General features: G+C 52.9%; 1 protein-coding gene across 10 annotated transcripts in view; it reads right to left on the bottom strand.

The window, feature by feature from the left end:
* The window catches only part of SFXN5 (sideroflexin 5), a 130,300-nt gene that overhangs the window by 37,721 nt on the left and 71,941 nt on the right, over positions 1 to 20,638 (bottom strand). For 8 of the 10 annotated variants that reach the window (XM_004029416.5, XM_019020922.4, XM_019020925.4 and 5 more), the window contains exons 9-10: positions 19,213 to 19,278; positions 8,535 to 8,625 (exon numbers count right to left, since the gene is read on the bottom strand). In XM_004029416.5, coding sequence (XP_004029465.1) covers positions 8,535 to 8,625; positions 19,213 to 19,278 — 157 coding nt within the window. The remainder of the gene's footprint in view (positions 1 to 8,534; positions 8,626 to 19,212; positions 19,279 to 20,638) is intronic. The other 2 variants (XM_019020928.4, XM_019020931.4) reach the window with 1 other exon arrangement.

Here is a 20,638-nt window from a genome sequence, read left to right as displayed (position 1 = left end):
TGGAAAGACATCTAAAATTGACTGTGAGGTTAAAAAGCAGTTTACAGAATAGTATATATATATATATATGAACCCATTTGTATTAAGTTACATTTATATAGACATATTTACACTACTTATAGATATAATAGGCAGAGATTCATATACTTTTAGATGTTAACTTGAATTTGGAGGAATATATACTAAATGACTCTGGAGAGAGAAGTAGGATTGCTTATTCTATTATGTATTATCAGAAAGAAATAGAGCCATTTTCATTAAAACGAACAAACAAGCACTCTAGTAGCAAGCATGAGACTTCAGCTGCTATTCTGGCTCAAGACTGATGTTAGACTAAGTACTTCCATATTCCACTTCCTCTTCTGCAAGAAGTGGGAGGTAATGCTGGCCTCCCCTCCCCTCTTCTCTCTTCTCTCCTCCCTCCCTCTCTTCCTTCCTTCCACCGTTGTGGGCAACACAGTCAATGATTCAAATGGTGTAAAAGGGGAAATAATAAAAAGTAAGTCTCCTTCCCAACCCTAAACTTTACCCCCTCCCCAGAGGCAACCACTATAGCCAGGTTCTCATGTCCCTGCCCGGGGAGGTCTATGTATATACATGTAGGCATATTACCACCTTTACACACTCACACATACTCTCTCTCTCACACTCGAATCACAGCAGAATACAACCCCTCTGCCTTTAAGACAGTGATGATTATCAAATAAGGATGCATGCCCTCATATTTGCTTGATTTCACAAAAATCCCCATTATTCCACCTGAGAGGCAGTGCTAAGTAAGCAGCACAAATTTTCTCTTAAGTAGCTTGAGAATTTGGGGAGAGTTTCACAACCCATATTGAAGTGTCACCGACTCAGGACCGGGAATTTCTGGATTGAAAAATCAGCCTGTAAGTCTAGGTGTAGGCTGACTCGGAAGTTTGGAATCTCTTAATATGATTCCTGCTAACACATCCATCTTTTTAAAAAGCCCTTTTTATCACAGCTGCCTCTTAGCTTGAGATTCTTCAATGGTTCCTCATCAACCAAAGATAAAGCTCAAACCCCAAGCTAACACTCAGCGCCAACATGCCCTCCTCTGTTCCCCAGCAGGCCAGCCCAGTCCAGCCAGGCCCCCTGCCCCCTCCTGCATTCCCCTCCTGCATAGCCCCTCCCTCCCTCTGCATTACACCTCCCCACTTTCTCTGCCTCTGGGCTTCTCTACCTTCTGGATTTCAGGAATTATAAAACCCCAGAACTGGAAGGCCATTTACGCAACAAGCACTTATGGAGCACCTACGGTATGCCAGATCCTGAGCAAGCTGCTTGGAAACAGGTGCCTTGGTCGCGTGCGAGTGCCCCTCACAGCTTCTGGGGCCTGTCTACTAATCAGACATTTCCCTCAAATCCAGGAGTCAGGCAGCTCATTCCAATAACAGGCTCTCATTTTTTTCAGAAGATCATGTCACTCTTGTGGCGTTACCACTTATCAGAGCTACTCTTGACGTGTACAGCCAGAATTAAACAGACTCCTTTGTTCTTGGTGTTCTATCTTTAGTAATGCAGCTGAAATCTGAGTGAGCATCATCAGAGGCACACACCACACCAGGGACCCATTCTGAGCACACGGCACACGAGACCCCCGGGTCTCTGTCTTGAGAACTTCAGCCAAGTCAGGTCTTGACACCCTCACACTTGTGCACCTACATTTTTTGAACAGCAAGGCTTACATCAAACCTTGTGAGATCTCATCGGCCCACCTCGATGGATCTTTTTAGATCCTGGTGCTCTTGCCCATGAATTCACAATCCCTGCCAGGTTGGTGTCCCTGTTTTTTGAATATGAGCCACAGGCCTCCTCCATCCAAGGCATCAAAATAACTGAAGGGAATGAAACTGAAGACAGAGCCCTGGGACACTAGACACTTTCCTCTGGCTGCCTTGGACCCACTGCCTGTGTCCTCTTGGGGCCTGACACACAGCAGGGGCCCATGCCAGTTCTGAGGCTGCCACCAATTCTGGCACCCAGCCCAGCCCAACCTTCCATGGCTCCTCAAAATCCACACCACCACGCCCACATATTCCTTTGATAACATGATCTAATTATCCCGGCCCTTTTCTCAACAAACACCATTTCCGTACATGATTCAGTTCACATTAGATTCCTAAAATCGTAGAGGTGATGGAAGGTGATTTAGAGAGATTATCGAATGGGTTTCATCCTCTATAAAACTTTATTGCCCTTATCACTGGAACTATTTTGTGTGTGTGTGTGTGTGTGTGCGTGCCATTTTGAACATCTAACCACCTCTTACCCCCAAAGAACAAGTTCCCTGATGGCAGGAATGTGCCACCCCTGATTGGGGCAGGAGGAACAGAGTGGAGCTGGAAGAGGATCAACATTTAGTAGGTGCTCATGCTACGCTGGGAAACTGACATGTTCAATCCCCATGAAAACTTTGCTTAGAGATACTAGTATCCCATTTTATAGACGGGGCCATCATGGCCTGGAAGGGTTGGATAATGTGCCCAGGATGATCTGGAAAGGGGTGGGCCCATTGGTCATCCACCCTAGGCCTGCTGACTAAGAGTGGACCACAGTGATGGTAAAAATGTATACAAGAAAACAGAGCACTCCAAAACAACTTTAAAAAGTGGAAAAGGTCCAGAATAAATGTCCAGGTAGCTACAGAATCTGGCCACCACTGTCATCAGGGTGAGGTTCTGCCACGAGTGCCTCATCTCAAACCTTTTGTGCCAAAGCACTCATTTGATCATTGAATAAACCCACATTGAGCACTGACTGTGTGCCAGGCACGGAGGGGGCTGAGTGTGGTGGTAGATGAGATCCAGTCCCTGCCTTGGGGCACTCAATGTCTAATGGGGGAGGGCAGGCTTGGAAACAACACGGGCAGTCCCCAGATAGACATCGGCACACACAGGTAGCTGCCATCTAACCCTGGCTGGGACTCCCAGCGAGGGCTTCCAAGAGGAGATGGTGTTTGAGCCGAGTCACAAAGGCCTGGTAGTCGAGGGAGGGCAGAGGGTGCTTGAGGTAGTGGGAAGAGCAGGTATCCAGACATCAGGGCCACATGCAAAGGCCTGGGGCCCAGCAAGAGGGAGGAGAGGAGGACGGCAGCATTCTCCAGGGCTGCAGTGGGGCACAGGAGAGGCAAGAGCAGGGCAGGTCAAAGAAGGGACTCATGGCATCCAGAAGTGCCTGAAGGGCATGGATGCCACGTGAAGCACCACTGACCTTGATGGATGGACCTTGATGTCACAGGGCCCAGGACAAGCTGCCACAGGTGCACACTGCTGCCTCCTGCTCACAGGGGATGAGGCCTGGGGAGCTGTGCTCTGACCTGGGGGTAGGCCCTCCAGACTTGGGCAGCACTGCCATGGCCACTCCTAGACGGAGGAAGCAGGGTGGACTGAGCACAAAGGGGGAGCAGTGGAGCAAAGAGGGGTTCAATGACATGAAGACCCGTGTGGCCTTGGGGAGAAGGAGGCATGGACGTCAGGGAACAGGTTTGCCACACCTGTGAATGAACAGAAGACCTTCTCCCAAACAGTGCCAGGACACCCTGGGCAACGGACTCATTGGTTAACACCGAGATCTTTTCATGGCAATAAAATAAATCCTGACATTTAACATAGGAGACTGCTGGGGACGGCACAGGAAGAAGTCATTTCTCAGCAAGGAGCCGCTGAGGCTGGCATTTCCGGTGCCTGCAGGAACCTTATTCTCCTTGGAAGGAGCAGCTGGCTGATGCCGAAGCTCAAGCCTCCCTCATGAGGAACTCAGGGCCTAGCTGGGGGTCTTGATGAGCACATGACACTCACTGCCTGTTCCCTGCTCTGAGTGGATGCAGCCAGGCAGCCTGGGGTGACCTTCAGGGCTTCCTGCCCTCCCCATGCACACACCTACCCGGAGTCTAGAGGGCCAGCTTTATAGATGTGCTTCCTGAGACAACATCTCTGTCTCCACCTCCCTAAGGCCCCTGCCCCACCCATTACTGTCAACGAGATGTCTATTCCCCTGGCCACTGCTGCCTCTGGGACCCAGGACTTGGCCCTCCTTCCTGCTGGTAACTGCTCCTGGTACCCCTCCTCCAAGGCCCCTTGAGAAGCCTGTGGGGCCGGCAACCCCTGGAACGGACTCTGCTCACAGAGACTGGTGGCTGGACCTGGGGGTGTGTATTTTTCCAATGCCTCCTCTACTGACCTTTAATTACACTGTTTGCCCAGCTTCCCAAACCATTAACTTCACCTCGCAGCAACCATACGTCAATTAACGGAGGGCCCGCTCCGAGCTTGAGCTCCTGAACACAATTAGGCGTGACAGTCCACAAATAAGAAAGAACTGGAGAATTAATTAAGGTCTAAGCAAATTAATTACCAGTCCCCAATCGATTCCGATGCCAGCACACATGCTCCTGGGCTCACTGTCTTTCCTAACATCTCCATGTATAAATAGAAACTGAGATCTCCCACACGATTGCTGTTCTCGACCAGGGACACAGCATGGCCCTGAAACCACCTCTCTCCAAGGGGAGAGAAATGGCTGCAGTGAGCATCCCAGGGCTTCCCACATACTCAGCACATGTGCCTGCACATGCATCAGTCATGTGACACAGGCGTGTGCACACACACACTCTGAAAAACTAGGGGGGAACTTGGAGGCAGAACAGGGAGGACACCGCGTAGCCTTGGCTGCCTCCAGGCCACACTGCTCAGTTTCTCAGCTATAGGGGTGAGGGGTTATCTCACAGGGCTTGAAATAGCCCTGGGCTGGGCCTGGGAGGCCTGGGCTCTGGCCAGCTCAGTATCACTTTTAGCAAGTCTGACTTTGTTCATTCTTCTGTAAGAGGGTGATGGCCTGCTCTGCCTTCGGACCCTCCCAGCACAGAATGAGGAGAACCGAGGGAGGAGAGAGGCTTGCTAGGGAATATGAGGGGAGCCATGCAGCCCCCAAGAGCTCTGCAAACCTCAAGGAGGTCTGCAGTCACAGAGGTCCTGGTGGGAAGGGGCTGAAGGAGGGTCTCGTCAGAGGCCTCGTTTCCAGATGAGGAGACAGCGGGTAGAATGGGGTGGGAATGGTGGAGTTTGGTGTGGTGTCCAGGTGCGTGTGTCTCAGGCCACTCTTAGGCAGCGTGTAGCCCACCTCCCAGGCTTCAGGCTGGAGCCTGCAGAGGAGCTGGCAGAGCCTTGGGAAGAAGAAACTGACTCTTGGGGCTTCCTTGTTCCCCAGAGCTTGAGTTCCCAACCTGCTCAGAAGTGTGAGAGCCTGGATGCGGCCTCTGACCACAGGGCACAAGCCTCTTCAGGACCCCCATCACCCTGAAGACCCCCTTCCACTCCACTCACATCCCCATAACAGGGCTTAAATATGATCACTGCCACTTTCCCCAACCTCCTTCCCATGTGCAGTCACTGCTCAGTGAGTCCTGTCTCTGCAAGCAGCCTAAAGGGACAGGGGACCCTCCACAAGGTCAAGCACAGCCTGAGCCAGCTTCTTGGTCACCTTTAACGGTGGCCCAGCCAGGTCTGGCCTAGCCTACCTCGGAGACCTGCAGTGAACCCCAGGCAGGACCTAGGCCCTGCCAGCACCTGGTGCAGCTTAGGGATACTCTGTCTGGCCAGGGGTACCTGGGGATAAGGTGAAGAGAGGCCAAGTACAGGGACTGGATGGTGGCCTGAGAGGACCAGGGGGCTTTTGAGTCCCTGGTGGGAAAGGGCCATACCTAATCATCTCAAAACTGTGTCAGCATGGACTAGGGCAGTCCGCAAGTGTCCACTTGCAGATGAGAGCGATGGACATAGGGACTAGAGAGATGGAAGCCTGTTGGGGCGGGGAGGGGAGACTGGGGCTGGGGCAGAAGGCAGGCAGGTACCCAGCCAGGACTCAGCAGCCAGGCCAGAGGAAGAAGCCACAAAGGGCCTGCCTCTCCCTGGATCCCGGTGAGCAAGGACTGTCGGGGCTTAAACCACATTATGCAACCCGTGAGGGATGTTCAGGATCTCAAGACAACAGTGGCTGCACCTGCGTGAGCAGCTGAAGCCTCATTCCCAAAAAGAAGAGGGGAGGGGAATTACACTGGAGTCTGAAGAGGGGCAGGCCAGAAAGTCTCAGACCCAAAGCAGGGACTCTCCTCCTGAAAGAGTCCCAGAGAGGTTAAGACCACCTCAAGGTGACACAGCAAGATGGCCAGTAGGGCTGGAATGGGCCCCCGGCAAAGTTCTTATCTAAAGCTTGGCTAAGGACAGATTACATCTTGGCCGAATCCCAGATCCAGCCCAGTGCAGCAGAGCGCTGCCCCTTCTCAGGCTGCATCTGACCCTGCAGCTGAATGGCCGGGAACACCAGTTGGGCAGCCGTGTTTGCTTTATTAGGCCCCTTAACGAAGTCAGATCTAAAGGGTTATTCCATTAATGGCCCACGACAGAAATAGCTGAAAGTTCATTAAAAGTGTGGAGTTGCTATAGCAATTATCTGGGCTGGCTGAGGCTGAGCCAGGTGGCTGGTTCTGGGAATTCATTAGTCTCTGGGTCATCCAGAGGTGGGGCTGCCCAGCAATGACCTCTCACCCTCTCACAGGGCTTTGCAGGTGCTTCAAAGCACCTTCCTCTCAGTGGAAACTGGTTTGTGGCCTCACTTGCTCCTCCCAGAGCTCTGGGCTGTAGGAAGGTGGGTACTGGTACCCACCTTTTACAGATGGAGAAGCAGGGCCCTGGAGATGACGATTAGGGTCAGGACCATGAGCCTGGGTCTGACTCCAGCTCTTCAGATGGTGCCTTGGTACCACAGAGGTCATGAGTCCTCATGCCCTCTGCTGGCCTGTCCCCACTGTTGTCCTTTGGCACAGATGGGGAGCTCTGCTGTTATGGTTCAAGGACTGGTTTATCCTTCTCTTTTGACAGCTATGCACTGCCTTACACTGCTCTCAATACTGTTTATTTCTTTTTAGTTTTAAAAACTCCTTCCACTATTTTGCCCTTCTCCCCAAACAAGGTGTAGGCTTCTTAAGGGCCAAGCAGTTTTGTGGCATCTCCAGGGCCCCAGCCTAGGGCATCTATGGTGAACTCATAGACTTCAAGTTCAGCAAAGACACAGCTGAAGGCAGGAGAAATCCCCTCCACATATACCTGTGCGCCGACAATCACCTGCGTAGAGCCAAGGCCTCTGAAACCTAGAGGCTCACAATACCCAAAGGCTTGAAACCTAGACTAGCAGAAGCTTCCAGGCTTCTTTTGTACCACGAACCACTCTGGCAGTCTAGTGAGGCCTATGGACCCCTCTCAGAATAATGTTTCTAAATGCATAAAACAAAACACATAGGATCACAAAGGGATCATCCTGAAAGAAATTACCAAAATATTGTGATATAGTAATAGACGTTTTTTGGGGATTTTTTTGTTTTGTTTTGTTTTTGAGACGGAGTCTCACTCTGTCACCAGGCTGGAGTGCAGTGGCGTGATCTTGGCTCACTGCAACCTCCAACTCCCTGGTTCAAGCCATTCTCCTGCCTCGGCCCGAGTAGCTGGGATTACAGGCACGCACCACCACACCCAGCTAATTTTTCTATGTTTAGTAGAGATGGGGTTTCACCATGTTGGCAAGGATGGTCTTGATCTCCTGACCTCATGATCCGCCTACCTTGGCCTCCCAAAGTGCTGGGATTACAGGCGTGAGCTACCACACCCAGCCTAGATGTGCTTTTTAACTAATGAATTAAAAACAAGATCTATCAGTTGATGTATTAAATATGAATTAGTGACTGGGCATGGTGGCTCACATCTGTAATCCCAGCACTTTGGGAGGGCGAGGCAGGTGGATCATGAGGTTAGGAGTTCGAGACCAGCCTGGCCAACATGGTGAAACCCCATCTCTACTAAAAATGCAAAATTAGATGGGCATGGTGGCACATGCCTGTAATCCCAGCTACTTGGGAGCCTGAGGCAGGAGAATTGCTTGAAGCTGGGAGGTGGAGGTTGCAGTGAGCCGAGATTGCACCACCATACTCCAGCCTGAGTGACAAGAGTGAAACTCTGACTCAAAAAAAAAAAGAAAAAGAAAAAAGAAAGAAAATATGAATTAGTGTTGAGCATAAATAATATTTTAAGACCTCTGTAACAACTGTAATGTGCCATGAAAACATCTGTGATTTCTACTGGTGACAAAATCACAGGTCCTGCTTCTGACTGTGGTTTGCTGCCTGCACTTGTAATGGAAGGAAATGTTAAAATGCAGTTAGAGGTTAATGTAAATCTTTTCCCTGACCAAGCTCACAGGATCCGCTGCATTCTGTCTACTGACCCCTTGGGGGTCTGGGACCGCAGCCTAAGAACCCCTATGCTGAAAGCAGAATCTCAGCACAGAGCTGGTCACTGGGACCCCATGGTCTTGTCTTTTAGCTAAACATATTGCATCAATTCTCCCAGCTGGGTGCCCCCTGGGCATCAGGAGAGGTGTGGAAGGGTCATCTGTCTCCCTGGGAGCCCAGCGGTCCCCCACACCCACCCACAGCACACATCTATGTGGTGTGCAGGTCTTACCTACAGCAGGGAACGGCACAAACCTCTGGATGAGAAGGCGGGTGGCTGGGGTGAACTTGTTGGCTTTCTGAACCAGGACATTAAGGCCCACCTTTGAAAGAAAAAAATAAAAACACAGAAAAAGTACATGATGCTGCAGTGGCTTGTGGGAGGTGGGGGCAGAACTGGAGGAACACCAGAGAGTGGGGGATGTCATCTTTCCCCACAACTGCACCTCACACCCCTAATCCTCAGCGTCACCTGAGGTTGCAGAGCTCCAGTGTCGCTGCTTAAAGTACCACTGCCCAGTCATCCCAGGTAACTGGCCCATGAGAAAGAGGGAGAGAGGTAAAGCATCAGACACACACACACACACACACATATTTACACACTCATACACACACACTGCAGAGGAGAAAAGGGATAGGATGCTGTGGCAGTTGCTGGTAGAATACATACTCCATGAATAAATGAAGTGTAGGAAGGCCTCATTCCCACCCCAGCCCTAAGCACAATCTTTCTGAAACCCCATGGTACACGCAGGTGTGGGCCCAGCCAGACCACAAGGGCTCAGGACGGGGAGACCCCCACACCTGCTCACAGGCTGCAGGACTAAGCAGCGTAGCTCAGGGCAGGATGGAGGGTGAGGCGGATGTCCTGGACTCACTGTCATCGCCTTCATACCTGTCACCTGGCCCAGGATGCCAGGCACCCCACCCCAGCCCCTGCCTGGGGTCTTTGTCACTCCAGTCCATCTCCTAGGCTCTTTCATCTTTCGAGAGCACAGGCTTTCTCATGTGTGCCACACCAGCATCTCTCTATGACCAATCTGTCTGAGAAAGTGTCATCTCCTTCCCACAGCAGCCTTGGCCTCCATAACCTCACTTCCCCACTCCCCCAACACCCCACGTTCAACCCCAAGAGTCCAGTTTGCTGCCCATCAGATCCTCCGTGAGCCTTCCAGCCATGGGGCCTTTGCAGTGCTGGTCCCTGTGCCTGGGATGCCTCCCTCCTCCGCTCAGTCCACACCTGTTCTTTCAGGCCCACCCATGAGTTCCGCCTCCAGTGTCACTTACTAGCAGTGGGACCTTAGGCATGTAAGTCATTTCATCGTTCTCTGCCTCAGTTTACCTATCTGTAAAAAGGGATAGTAATACCTACAACATCCCAGGGCTGGTATAAGAATGTATGTAAGTGGTGGGTGGGAGCTTAGCATATAAGAGACCTCAATAAATGAAGCTATATAATCATGATGTCACTGGACCGGATGGGGTGACTGCACCTTTTTCATCTTTGTATGTCCACCACTTAGGGCTACACTCACTGGCACATAGTACACGTTCAATAAACTGGTGACTGAGGAATAAATGCAGGAACCAACAAACATACGACGGCATGGAAAAGGCAAAGGCTGGGAGTGGGGCTTTGCGGAGGAGAGAAAGATGGGGTTGGGCTAGGCAGAGGAAAAGGACTTTCTGGTGGAGAAATGCATACAAGTGCAGGCCTGGAGAGAGAAAAGACAAGATGCATGAAACCAGAAAAGGAGTTGGGTTGCAGAGGCCTCTGCTTCCCCAGACAGAGGCCAAAGCCAGCCCCTGTGCTGTCTTTTCTGGGAAGCGTGGGAGGAGCCGTGGCAGGACTCCTGGCCTGACGGGCCGGGGCAGCCTGCTCTGAGGTCTGGCACGCCTGGCGGCTCAGCAGCCCACCCTGTGCCCTCAGGCCTGGCTCTGGCCTTAATGTTGTGGGTGGCTGGGGAGGACGCAGAGCCTTGGGAAGGCCTCCAGGGCTGCCAGGCGCCTGCCGCTGTTGGGGCAGGGTGCAGCAAGGCAGAAACAGCCCAGCCCAGGCTGCGACTGTGAGACCCAGGAAGACAAGGAAGTGCTGGTCCGCCAGCCCCGGGGCAGCGCAGCATTCCATGGAGCCAGAGTGCTTCCTGGCATGCCCACCCTGGGCTCTCGGGAACACAGCCTCCATCTTAAGTCTCAGGCTGATCCTCAGAGTCCAATCCTTGTCCTCCCAGCTCGCTCGAGGGAAGGCTGGGAGGCAGCCAGGGGCATCACGGCGTGGACACACTTCAGTGGTACAGTGGGCAGGGCTGGGGAGCTGCCGGCTCATACTGGGCCCTGCTGCCCCCGCCACATGAATAGAATTCATCAAGTCCAGGAGCGAGTGACTCAGAAATGGCCTCCCTCACCCCCAAAAAAGTGCATTGAGAGAAAGCGTGGGAGGAAGCTGGAGGACACGCAGACGGGCAGTAGCGATGAAGAGGAGGGGGGCTAGGGAGAACTCAGTGAGCACCTCCTACGTGAGGCCACTCAGCACATATTCACATGAAATATCTTAATGAGATCCCCACAACAAGGCTTTTAGATAGACCATGTTGGCCCTTTTTACAGATAGAGACAGGTCCAGAGAGGTTAAACAATTTTGCTCAAGGATAGACATCTATTATGAGGCAAGTAAAGCTAGCATTTGAACGCAAGGCCTGCTAATTCCAAAGCCTTGCTCCTAACCAGGGTGCTATGACTTTCCCTTTGTCTTCCACCTGAGGGAGGGATGCTTTAATATCTCCACGCCTTTGAACGGCACATCTGCATAGCAAGCACCTACCTCCCTGACAATGGCCACCTTGGGGCTGGGGTCCAAATGAGTGGAAAACAGAAGACAGCTCCTGCAGGGAAGATAGGGCCCTTGAACCATCTCTGCCCCCAGCAGCCAGAAGTCAGAAGATCTGGGTTCAAAATCCTGCTTGACAATTTAAGAAGATATAGGAAGTGCTGGAAGAGGCGGGGAACAGGAGCCATTCAAGGAAGTGAGCAGAGAGGCTGGGACCCTTCCCCATGACAGCCTCTTGGGGGTAGGCAGGGCTGGAGAGCAGCGGGAGGGAAAGGAGGAAAGGTGGCCATCACATTTCCCTCCCCCTCTCCAAAGCCTCCCCCTCCCTGGTCGGCCATTCTTCCCACTGGCTAGGCCTGGCACAGCCCAGAGTGTAGGGAGGAAGAACGAAGAGAGAAAACAATGTCCTCGTCCCAGGTTTCTTCTGGCCTCTCCTTCCCTGAAAGTCACCAGGGTCTCCCAGCATGGATGGGGTGACATATAGTGCGGTACACATATGTTTCTGAGAGCATGGCCAACGTGCCTGCGCCCAAGAAAGGGGCTGGGGACCAGCAAAGTAGGGAGGAGACCTGGGCATGTGTGTAGCTGTGAGCTCATGAGGAGTCAGTGAGGTCACAGTGCCCACTTGCCAGTGATGGGCCCAGTGGCAGGGAGGGCGTGGACACGGAAGAGGCAAATGGCCACTTACCCTCACCCCTTCCCAGGCCCCAGCCCAGGTCTTACCACCCCAGCACCTAGGACAGCCACAGCCTGAGAAGGAACCCAAGATGGCTGCAGACCAGGGGTTAGGAGCCCATCTGTTCTGGTTCCTCAGGGCCCTTTGGCCTTGAACATTTGGTAGAGCCCGTTAAAATTAAAAAGCCAAGAGGCTGGTGGCTCTGAATGCCAGCTCGTTTTTCCCTGGCACGGCGGGTCCTGTTTAAGGGAACCAGCTGGTATTAATGGCACACAGCTCATCACAAACAGCAGCTAGCGATCAGAAAAATCAGAGCTAATAATCGGGTTCAGGAAAGATAATGAGATGTGGAACAATTACTGCTGAGGGTCCTCCAGGATCTGTTTTAACAGCATCCAAATAAGCCACAAAATAGAAATTAACCAAACAGGAGCTCCATTTTGGTAGATGGGGAAAACAAACAGGGTGTGGATTTTGCACAAGAATTTCTTGTATGGCCAGCAGACAGGGCTTCTTGGAAAACCAGGGCTCAGGCCCCACAGGACATCAGCAACATCCTGAAGGAGGGAATAGGCCTTCTTGACCACCTATCTCCAAGGTCTGGCTACTGGGCCAGTGAATTTGCCATAAGCAGCTGACAGGAGACCAGGGGAAAAGGAGGGAAGGCCAGCTTCCTGATAGTCCCCACGGAGATGGGAACAGGGCTGACCAGCACCAGGAGCTGTGGGTGGGGTGGGAGCTTCATGACACCAAATCTTTAGTGTCATGAGCTACACAGCTGGTGGCTGTAGCCTTAAGTACCAAGGGCTTTCCGGGCCAACAACAGGCCAGCAAGGAGACACTGGATGAGGCTGGAAGGATGCCTGCATCCCTCTCCCCGCATCTGCGCCCCCACTGCAGCCTGAATATCCATTGCCTGCAGGATGCCTCTGTGTCCAAGGGCTCTAGGCACTCCAGCTTCTCGCACCCCAAATGAAGGTTGTCTCGCTCTTCCTCACCCACACCCCAGCCTCCTCGCCCATTTCCAGCTCTGCTTCTCATGCCAGAGACCTCACAGCGTTCTGGGCAGGAGCCTCCCGGGGCCCACGTATAACCATGGCTCCCTGGTGCATCTCCCAGATGTCATGAATGCAGCTGTTTGCTCTCCCTGCTCCCAACACTCAGCACGCAGCCTCTGTCCCTGGATGACGGTGCACCTCCTAACCAGGCCCCCTGCTTCCACTCTTGCCCCCATCCATCTGCTCTCTACAGCAGTCAGAGTGAAGTCTGAAAACACGGCGACTTGCTTAAAGCCTTCAGTGACACTGGAGGAGCCGCACGGCCCTGCGGGACCGCCTGGCTTGCTTGCAAGGCTCTGGCTACCTGTATGAGGAGGTGCCGTGAGGGAGTGGGCCCAAGGGTCATGAAGGCTCCTGAGGAAGGGGATGCCTGCCTGAGCCCTGAATAGGAGGCTAGGAAGGGAGCAGGGCTCAGCCGAGGATCAGAAGCATGAAATACCAGGTTGTCTGCGGGGTACTCAGACAACAGTCTACAAACTCTATTGCATCAGTCATTATGGGGGTCCAAATAGCCCTGAAGAACAATGGAGTAAGGGGCATGCCTAAAAGGAGGGCTCCTCTTGGGTGGTAGATAATAATGTAACCAAGGTTAGAGGTTTGTGAGGGCACTGGGGGCAAGGGTGGGGGAAGGTCAAGGAAATGCTGAAGTACCAAAAATATCCACCAGAGGGCACACTTAGTAGCACACATTGGTAGTCAAGTGGACCCAAGACCCTCCATGGAGGTCAATTGTTCCCCAACCCCAGCCAGCCTGCCGCTTGACAATGGGGTCAGCAGCAAAGTAGCCAAGTAGCTGGGACAGAGCTCTGCACAGGCTGAAACATCAGTTGCTCCAGCTGTGACCAAGTGGCTTGTTTGCTGGCAACAGTGACCAACCCTGACCCCTGAACCATGCCCCACAAGGGCCAGGGGGCTGCCTGCTGGGAAATCAATTACATCAGACCCCTTCTACATGGGAGGGGGCAACAACTTGTCCTACCTAGAAAAGACACAGAGCTGCTTTCTGTATCTGACTCACACTGCCAGCATCACCATCTGCAGGCTTCTGAACACTGCAGATTCTCTACAGGGTCCATGAGATGGACCCTCCAAACCCAAAGCCACCCCCTGAACACAGCAAGACAATAGTCTGGTCCAGGATTCCCAGGTGCTGTCGTCCCCCTACCTCTCTCCAGCCTGGAGAAGAACAGAAGGGCCTGAGGTACACCCTCCACCACAGAGCCAGCCAGGCCCTGTCTTATAGGCAGCAGGGCATGCTCTGGGCCAGGGACAAATATATGCCGCTGACTTGACTATAGCCATAAAACACAGGCCCAGGAACTAAGTATGAATGTGAGCAGAGGGTTGAACTCTGTTATACCTAAAGAACCTCTCAAAAAATGTCTTCCAGTCCCCACTGCTCTCAGGGTACCTGGGGAAGGACTTGTCTGCCAGGAGGCGGCACGGTAATAGCTCCTCCAACCTAGAAGCTGAGAACACCACTCGGCTTCTCCCACCTCCTTATGCCACAGGGGGTGCAGCAGGAAAAAGGAAAAAGGGGTCTCTGTGTGTGATTAAGCCTGGGTAGGCCCTGTCACTTACTTCACCTCCGTGCCTCAGTATCCTCGTCTGTAAAATGAGGATGAACACCTAAACAATGCCTGGCGTGCTGTAGGCACTCCAGAAGTGCTAGCCATTATTACTAATCTCATGACTACTTTCCAGTCTGACTACCCAGGGACACAGAGTTGTCAGTAAGCAATGGGAACTGGAAGGTGTACGGGTTCAGCACAAGGATCCCCTGGAACCCCTTCTTCTATGCCAGTGTCTGGTAGTGAAGGTTAACAGCCACTGCATCCTACACAGAAGGGACCCCCCAGGGCCCAGAACCTTTGAGAATGGAGCTCAGCATTGCCCCAACAGGGAAAGACCTCAGCCAGCTAAGAGGTCTGGGGCCAGCTAAGGGTGTGAGGAATGGGCGTGAAGTGCCTCTCATCATGTGGCTCCCCCAGGCAGCTCCTGACTGGTCCCACAGCACTTCATCCCTGAGTCTTCCTCTCCAGCCCCACGTCCACCCTCATCCAGGCCCCTTGTCCATGAGGGTGGCCCCACCCCTTCTCCTCCAGCCCACTTCCACCTGCACCATCTGTGACACCCAGGTTCCCGAGCCCAGGCAGGGCTCCAGGCATGGCCTCCTTCCTCCTGAGCAAGGCACTCACGGCACCTCTTGACTGGCCCTGATCCTCCTCCACTCACGATCACCATCACTCCCTACCCGGTGGCCGCCCTCCTGTTCTGAGCCCGGAGTTGGTCATGCTCTCCTGTGCACCTCTGCTTGTACGGTGCCCTCTCTCTGGAACACCCACCCTGCCTGCCCCTGGCTCTCTCCATTCTGTCCTACGAGTCAGCCCTGTGTGAAGTAGGGGCCCCTCCCCTGCTCCCACCACACCCTGGGGTCACCTTCATCATAATTCTGATTATACCACAGAGCCTTCTAGCTTCCCCTCTCAGTGCCCTGAAAGATATACCAGTCCCTGAAGCCCCCAGCACCTGCAAAGTACCCGCACATCACAGTACCCCGATGGGAGTCAATGGCTCTTACTTCCTCTCACCCTCGTGTAGCCGGGGCCCAGGGAGGGCCGCCCACAGAAGTGCTTAATGCAAACTCTTGAACTAAAAAACAGTGAGGATTGAAAGAGGCTTCCTTTGTTAAAAGACAGCAAACTGTTAGATTTCAAAAATAACTTAAGACGGGATTTCTTTTTTATTCTCAAGCAAGCAGCCAGACATTGCCAAATCTATTTAGAAGGTTCACCAAGAGGCTGCTAATCCCACCCTGGTGGTCCTGCAACCAGCAGGAGTCTTCACTTGGGGGCATGCAAACTGGGGATCCCTGATTCCAGGGTTGCTGGCCAAGGTCAGGGCTCCTCTGAGTGGGGCAGGGAGGGGGCCCCCAGAGGAGGCTGGCCTCCACTCCAGTTTGCCCTCTGTCCCAAAGACCTGCTTGCAGCCTGTCGGCCCCCATCCATGCCGCCTGCTTGTAGGGACTCGTTTTAATTAATGCCAGAGCTGGGCCAACCACTGGGGCCGTGACACTTGTTTGCAGGTCATCTCCTCCTAACAGGCTTGCCCTAGGAGGGGATTTGTCACTAATTGAAGCAGAGATCAGTTAATGAGGCTGCAGGACCTGGGGTTCCAGAGAACAAGGGAAAGGAAAATAAAATAAAGCCTCTTTCTTCAGAGGTTTTGTGACTTACACACACAAAAGAAAAGCAAGCAAGCTGCCGATTTTCCAAGTCAGAAACTCCACTCCATCTGCCGGAGTTAGACGCTCACTGTGTGAAGACGTCAGGCGGAGGGACGCCGCCACCACTAGGACTCGCAGATCGGAGGGGCCTCAAGGCCAGCGATCAATCAGTGGCCTAATTAGTAAGTATTTATGGGGCAGTGCCCTGTGCTCCTCTCCATGGGGAAGAAGCCATGGTGCCCGTCCCTGGTTAACTTGTAATCCAGTGGGGATGAGGCTCAGACTGCAGAACACTAAGGGGACAGGGACAGAGTGCGACTGGGTGTGAGTGGGGAGGACAGGAGTTTCCAGCACTTGTGAGGAGGGAGAGTGCTATGGGCTGGAATGGTTGGGGAAAGCCTTTCGAGGGGTGCTGGAGCTCACAGGGAGGAGAAAGGAGGGAGTCCCCAGCACAGGCACAGCCCTGCGTGAGGCCCCAGCCCCTGCCCAGCAAGAGCTCAGCTCTGGGAACCCCAGAGGGCTCCAAGTCCCCCAGTAACTCTGTCTTCAGAACCCATACCCCACAAATCTGTGCTAGGTTTGCCCTGGCAAGTGGTTGGGACGGAGCGGCTGATGGTCCCTCAGGTGGGGCAGTGAGGACTGGACACACAGAGGGCTCGGAGCTCTCAGAAAAAGCGGAGTTGTTTTTTTTTTTTTTTTTTTTTGAGACAGGGTTTTGCTCTGTCGCCCAGTCTGGAGTGCAGTGGCACAATCGTGGCTCACTGCAGCCTCGACCTTCCAGGCTCAAATGATTCTCCCACCTCAGCCTCCCAGGTAGCTGGGACTACAGGTGTGCACCACCACACCTAATTTTTTTGTATTTTTTGTAGAGATGGGGTTTTGCTATGTTACTCAGGCTGAGAAGCTGATTCTTGTTCTCTGAGCCCCAGGCCTGCAGGGGAAGTCCACCAGGACAATGATCCCCTTCACTCAGGCCTTTCCATTCAAGGCCACTCAGCATCCTTCCCTATGTAGCCTCCTCCTCTCACCTCGCCCCTGAGTCTCAAAGAAGGGAAGGGGATTTTTGAGCTGCTGAGCTAAGCAGACCATCAGCTCCTCTCATCACAAGGAACAAGGAGGAGCTGACAAGAGTCTTTCTCCCACTCAGGGGAGCCTTTGGCCTTCACCCACCAAGTCCCCAGTATCAGGGACCCCCAATTTGTCTGACTCCCAAATGAAGTCTCCTGCTGGGCTGCAGGACAAGCTGGGTGGCAGGTCAGCAGTCTCTTGGTGAGCCACCTGAATGTCTCACTTCTTGCTTTTGTGAAGACATAAGGATTTGGGAAGGAGATCTTGGGCATGAAATGGGACATCCCACTTCACAGCTATTTGGAGATGACTTGGTCTATGTGGGAGTGAAATAAATGAGGCCATTTCAGGACAACCCCAAATCCCTCCTTTAGAAGAATGGTGAATTAAATTGTGGTGTATGGTACAATGGGTAATTATACAGCCGTGAACAGTTATTATACAGTATTTACTTAATGGCACTGAAAAGATCAAGAAAGTGGGTTTTACCAAAAGGTTATTGTATGTGAATTCTTCATTATATGTGAATGTTTTCTTTTTCATTAGAGATAAGATCTTGCTATGCTGCCCAACATGGCCATAAGCAATCCTCCCAACTCAGCCTCCTGAGTAGTTGGGATTACAGGGGCACAACAGCTTGCCCAGCTGAATGGTTTTGGGGTTTTTTAATTTCTTAATTTTTTTATTATTTATTTATTTATTTTTTTTTTTCTGGAGATGGAGTCTCACTCTGTCGCCCAGGCTGGAGTGCAGTGGCGTGATCTCGGCTCACTGCAACTTCTGCCTCCCAGGTTCAAGCGATTCTCCTGCCTCAGCCTCCCAAGGAGCTAGGATTACAGGTGCCCATCACCATGCAGACTAATTTTTGTATTTTTTTTAGTAGAGACAGGGGTTTCACCATGTTGGCCAGGCTGGTCTTGAACTCCTGATCTCAGGTGATCTGCCCGCCTTGGCCTTCCAAAGTGTTGGGATTACAGGCGTGAGCCACTGCACCCGGCCTTTTGTTTTTTTAAATGGGGTCTTGCTATGTTGTCCAGGTTGGAGTGCAGTGGCTGTTCACAGGTGCAATTATAGCACACTACAGACTCCAACACCTGGGCTCAACGATCCTCCTACCTCAGCCTCCTGAGTAGCTGGGACTACAGGTGTGCCCCACTGTGCTCAGCTATGTGAATGTTGTTTGGTTTTCATTTTCTAATTATTTTTTTCTTACCAGTTACATTAATGTATTGTGTAATGGATGAAATGACAGAGTTGTGAAGGGGCCCTTCGCCCTCTGGAGTCGGCTATAGAAGGCCATCCTAGTGGGGATCCAGAGAGAGCCAGACGTAGGCACAGGGGCGGGCTCAGGGGTGGGACAAGCATGCAGAAGGTCCTGGCAGCTTGAGCGTCCACTCTGGCTCTGGCCCACGGCCCTGACTGTGTCACTTGCCCCTGGCCTCCTCTGGGAAGCAGGGAGCCACACCTGCCGTACCCTCACACTCAGTCTCTGAACCTCCCCTACTGAGTAGCTGCTCTGGCCTCAAAGTACCTTGGAGACTCAGAGTGAGCCTAACGCCCCTGGCTTCGGGCACTGACAGGTCTTCAGGAGGAGCTGGACGTGTGACACCAGTAAGGCCATAGAGAGGGAAAAGCAGTGCCCCAGCAGCTGAGCAAGAGCTCAGGGGAGCAGGCACATGGGCAGGCCCTGCAGAGTCATTCAGAGGCAACCCCCCACCCCGCTCGCTCCAGCCACGTTACCGAGCATGAGGAGCAGCTCTTCCGAGCAGAGTGCTGGGCAACCGCAGCCCCACTCAAGACAGATGTCCTGCCTCGGTGCCCCTGGGCACAACCTCACCTCCCCACCTGCTCTCCATTACAGGGAGCACCAGGTTGTGCTCTGTCTACTGGAGCCTCTTCTCGGCTTGGAAAGCCTGTCCTGACTCCTCCACCCACAGAAACCTGTCTCCCAAATCCTTGCCTGGCCTGGCCCTCAGACAAGCATCCACCTGCAATGCTGAGCGGGGTGGCCCCAGAGCAGCAGAGCCAAGAAGGAGCAGGGGAGGGAGTACTCACAGCAATGGAGACGGCGCTGATGACAGCTCCCAGGTAGCCCTGGATGAACTTGGATGCAGGTGAAGGCTGGAAAACAGAGGCAGAATTTCAGGCCTGCTGGCTGCCCAAAGCTCCCATACTTCCCCTTGTAAGCTGTCCCAGCCAGCAAGAAGCATCCTGCCCACCAGCCTGGAAAGTGGGTGGAAGGAAGAGGCCCCTCAGGACCCAAAGGGATCAGGCCACCCTCAGCTCAGTTCCTAATGTAGAAATATAAATCACCAGTATCCAGGGAGATACTGAAGGGCCCACTTCACTCCTGCCCTGTTCTAGAAAGGTCACTGGCAGACAGTGCTGGCTGGAGGTGGAGAACAGCAAGGCTAACATGGACCATTGAAGGCTGGGGCAAGCAGTCTTCAGTTTAGAGGCTAAATGTTTCAAGGGGGCCATTTGGCACCTGGAGCGCTTTCTAGGTGGAAATGCCAGTGTCAAGGCTCTCACAGGCCTTGCCAGCCCATGGAACAGCTGGGCTCCCATGTCAACAGATGATAGCTGCCCAATATCTCTAGAGAATAATATACCCCAAGTTCCAACACAGACAATTAAGAAAAAGCTAAGGAACTTGCCCTGTGCTACAACTGCAGGTCTAGAAGTGTCTGGTTTAAGATAAAGGGAGTCATCCAAGCAGAGATGGCCATATGTGAAGCCTATGAGAGAGACTTGGGGTGGCGGTTTAGATGTCAGGGGGCAGCCACAGCGTATCAGGCCTCTCAATTCCTACGACCCAGGCCAGCTCCTATTCCCCTCCTCTCCCCCAAGGTGAGCAAATGTTAGGACTCTCCTCTATCCCAAACTGACAGGCCCCCAAAGGGGACTTAGATGCATCCTGCCTTCTTTGCCTTTGAACTGAAGTTGGGGAGACGTGGCCTTGCCAGCAAAGCAGGGGCCCAGCAGCCCTTCCTGGACAACAGAAGGGTGACTGGGCCTCCACCACAAGCTCTCCAAGGAGTGCAGGAGCTCTGGGGGGGAGTTACCAGCCCTGGACCCTCCCCACTCAGGAGCAGCCCTTCAGCTTGTGGCCAGCAGTTGGGACCTGGGAGCACTAAGGCAGCTTCCAGAAATTTTGGAGGAAGCTTTAGGGGAATTTTGCCCCCAAGTAGCTGATACCATCATGATCCAAAACCCAAATGTAAGAGCTACCCAAGAAGAATCTGAAAGCCAGCCGAACTCATCCCTTGCACTGCTCCCATTTAATGGGCCTTCTTCACTTCATGTTAACAGCCCCTCCCCAGAGGGCTCCTGGCTCAGAAACTGCAGCTGACCTCAGCTGAGTAATGTCTGAGTCGGCCACCCACCTGAAGGGCTGGCATTTTAAATAAGATATCTAGAGGAGGGCCATGCTTAACCAAGAGGCAGCCACTAATGGTGGCATGTCACGCTGTAGGGAGGA

This window comes from Gorilla gorilla, chromosome 12, assembly GCF_029281585.2.
Source record: "Gorilla gorilla gorilla isolate KB3781 chromosome 12, NHGRI_mGorGor1-v2.1_pri, whole genome shotgun sequence".
NCBI lineage: Eukaryota > Metazoa > Chordata > Mammalia > Primates > Hominidae > Gorilla > Gorilla gorilla.
This window is presented reverse-complemented; position numbering and strand designations above follow the sequence as displayed.